The 1,877-nt window shown below is 39.6% G+C and overlaps 1 protein-coding gene across 1 annotated transcript in view; it reads left to right on the plus strand.

Moving 5' to 3' along the window:
* The window catches only part of LOC101861080, a gene marked incomplete at its 3' end in the record, with an annotated part of 9,798 nt that extends 9,632 nt beyond the window's left edge, over nt 1-166 (plus strand). The window contains 1 exon segment of the mRNA XM_013088931.1: nt 7-166. Coding sequence (XP_012944385.1) covers nt 7-166 — 160 coding nt within the window.
* Nucleotides 167-1,877: the final 1,711 nt, after the last annotated feature.

Here is a 1,877-nt window from a genome sequence, read left to right on the forward strand (position 1 = left end):
CGCCAGCCCCACCTACAGATGGCCAGTAGCAAAGTGAGCACCGGTCTGTTGGTGTTCCTCCTGCCTGTCTCCATACTAGGGGTCATCTGCTCTGACGTCAGCGGCTCCAACACCCCGCTTGCCTACCCGGTGTGTAACCCCTGGTGGCAGAACGAGTACACTTCCGGTCAGTATATGACGGTTATACGGTTACTTACTTCATTTCCTGTCAGTGTAAGACGGTTATATGGTTACTTACTCTAAGGAATAGAATAAGGCTTCGTTTCTGACAAGGGCCCCAGAAATGCTATATTTACCTTAACAATGTTAATGGAAAGATGTATTGAAGCACAGAAAGATTTGTATTTAGGCTTCATAGATTATTCAAAGGCGTTTGATAAAGTTAGACATGATGAGCTATTTAAAATACTGAAAAAGCTAGACATAGATGGGAAAGATCCAAGAATTATCAGGAATTTGTACAGGGACCGTACAAATTAATGGAGAATACAGCGAATGTAAGCAGATTAGACGTGTAGTGAGGCAAGGATGTGTCGTTATGTCACCAGACCTCTTTAATATGTATAGTGAAACAATCCTTAGAAGCATAGAAGAATGTTCTGGTCTCAAAGTGAATGGCGAAAATATTAATGACATCAGATATGTCGATGACCACATTTTTAATAGCAGACTCAGAAAAGGACCTTCAATCGCTTCTAGATACTGATTAAACGGAAAGTGAACGTAAAAGTGAACGTAAAGGACTATTGGTGAATGTAAAGAGAAAGAATGCATGGTAATAAAAACAAAAACAACCCACAACAAATCCTATTTGTGATCCCATTTGCAGAGGCGAAAAGATCAAACAAGTCCAACAGTTTAAATATCTAGGATATGTAACAACATCTGATACCAAATGTTCTAAAGAAAAAAAATGGAGAATTGCAATGGCTAAGGCTAATATAAATAAAATGAGCCAAATCCTGAAAAATAGAAACACCTCAATGACCATCAAAATAAAAGTTCCAAAATGTTATGTATTGTCAAAATCCTTCTATATGTCTATGAATGCTGGACAATCACTAAAGAGAATGAAAATAAATAGAAGCACCCCCCCTTCACCCCGGGGCGGTGCCACTGACTGAAGTGTCTTTAGGCCTTTCCCAAAGGGGGGACATTTCTCGTTCATGCGCAGTAGAATTGTAAATGGGCTGATTCATCAATGTCACACTCATAACTGTGCCTGATCTACAACAGGAAACTGTTGCTTTTTCTTTTCTTATCCTTACTATTGTCATTTTTCCTCTACTGCTTTTGTATGTTTGTTACACTTTTGTGACCCACTATTTCCGGGGTGCCTTGATAGTCGAAGCAGACTTTGCGCTGTTGAAGCTAGAGAGGTAAGCAGAGTAAGTCTGATTCCCTGTAAGGACTTCTCTGTTGACATCCACCCATTCGCACTCATATGACCTTATGCAGTTGGGAGCGCCGTAAAACCTCTACTAAAACTAACTAAATAGAAGCAACAGAAATGTGGTTTCTTAAGACACTGCTGAGAATATCGCGGAAGGAAAAGAAATCAAATGAGGTAGATCTAGTGCTTAATAAAGCCCACTTGGGACGCTCAATTTTAAAAACAACCAGGAAACGACAAATGCAGTTTTTGGGACACCTGAATAGTTATAAAGGTCTTGAACATTTAGCTCTCACTGGCAAAATTGAAGAAAAACCAGAGCAACTTACTTAGGGAACCTAAAAAAAAAAATGGGTAACTGGGAAAGTTTAGGGAAGCGTAGCCTTTTTATGAGCATCCAAGCAAAGGAATGAATGGAGAACTATAATCGCCGATATCGGCCGCAGATCTTACACTGGATGATGATACATATTATGTGTATATA

Source organism: Aplysia californica, unplaced genomic scaffold, assembly GCF_000002075.1.
Source record: "Aplysia californica isolate F4 #8 unplaced genomic scaffold, AplCal3.0 scaffold00837, whole genome shotgun sequence".
Classification (NCBI taxonomy): Eukaryota; Metazoa; Mollusca; class Gastropoda; order Aplysiida; family Aplysiidae; genus Aplysia; species Aplysia californica.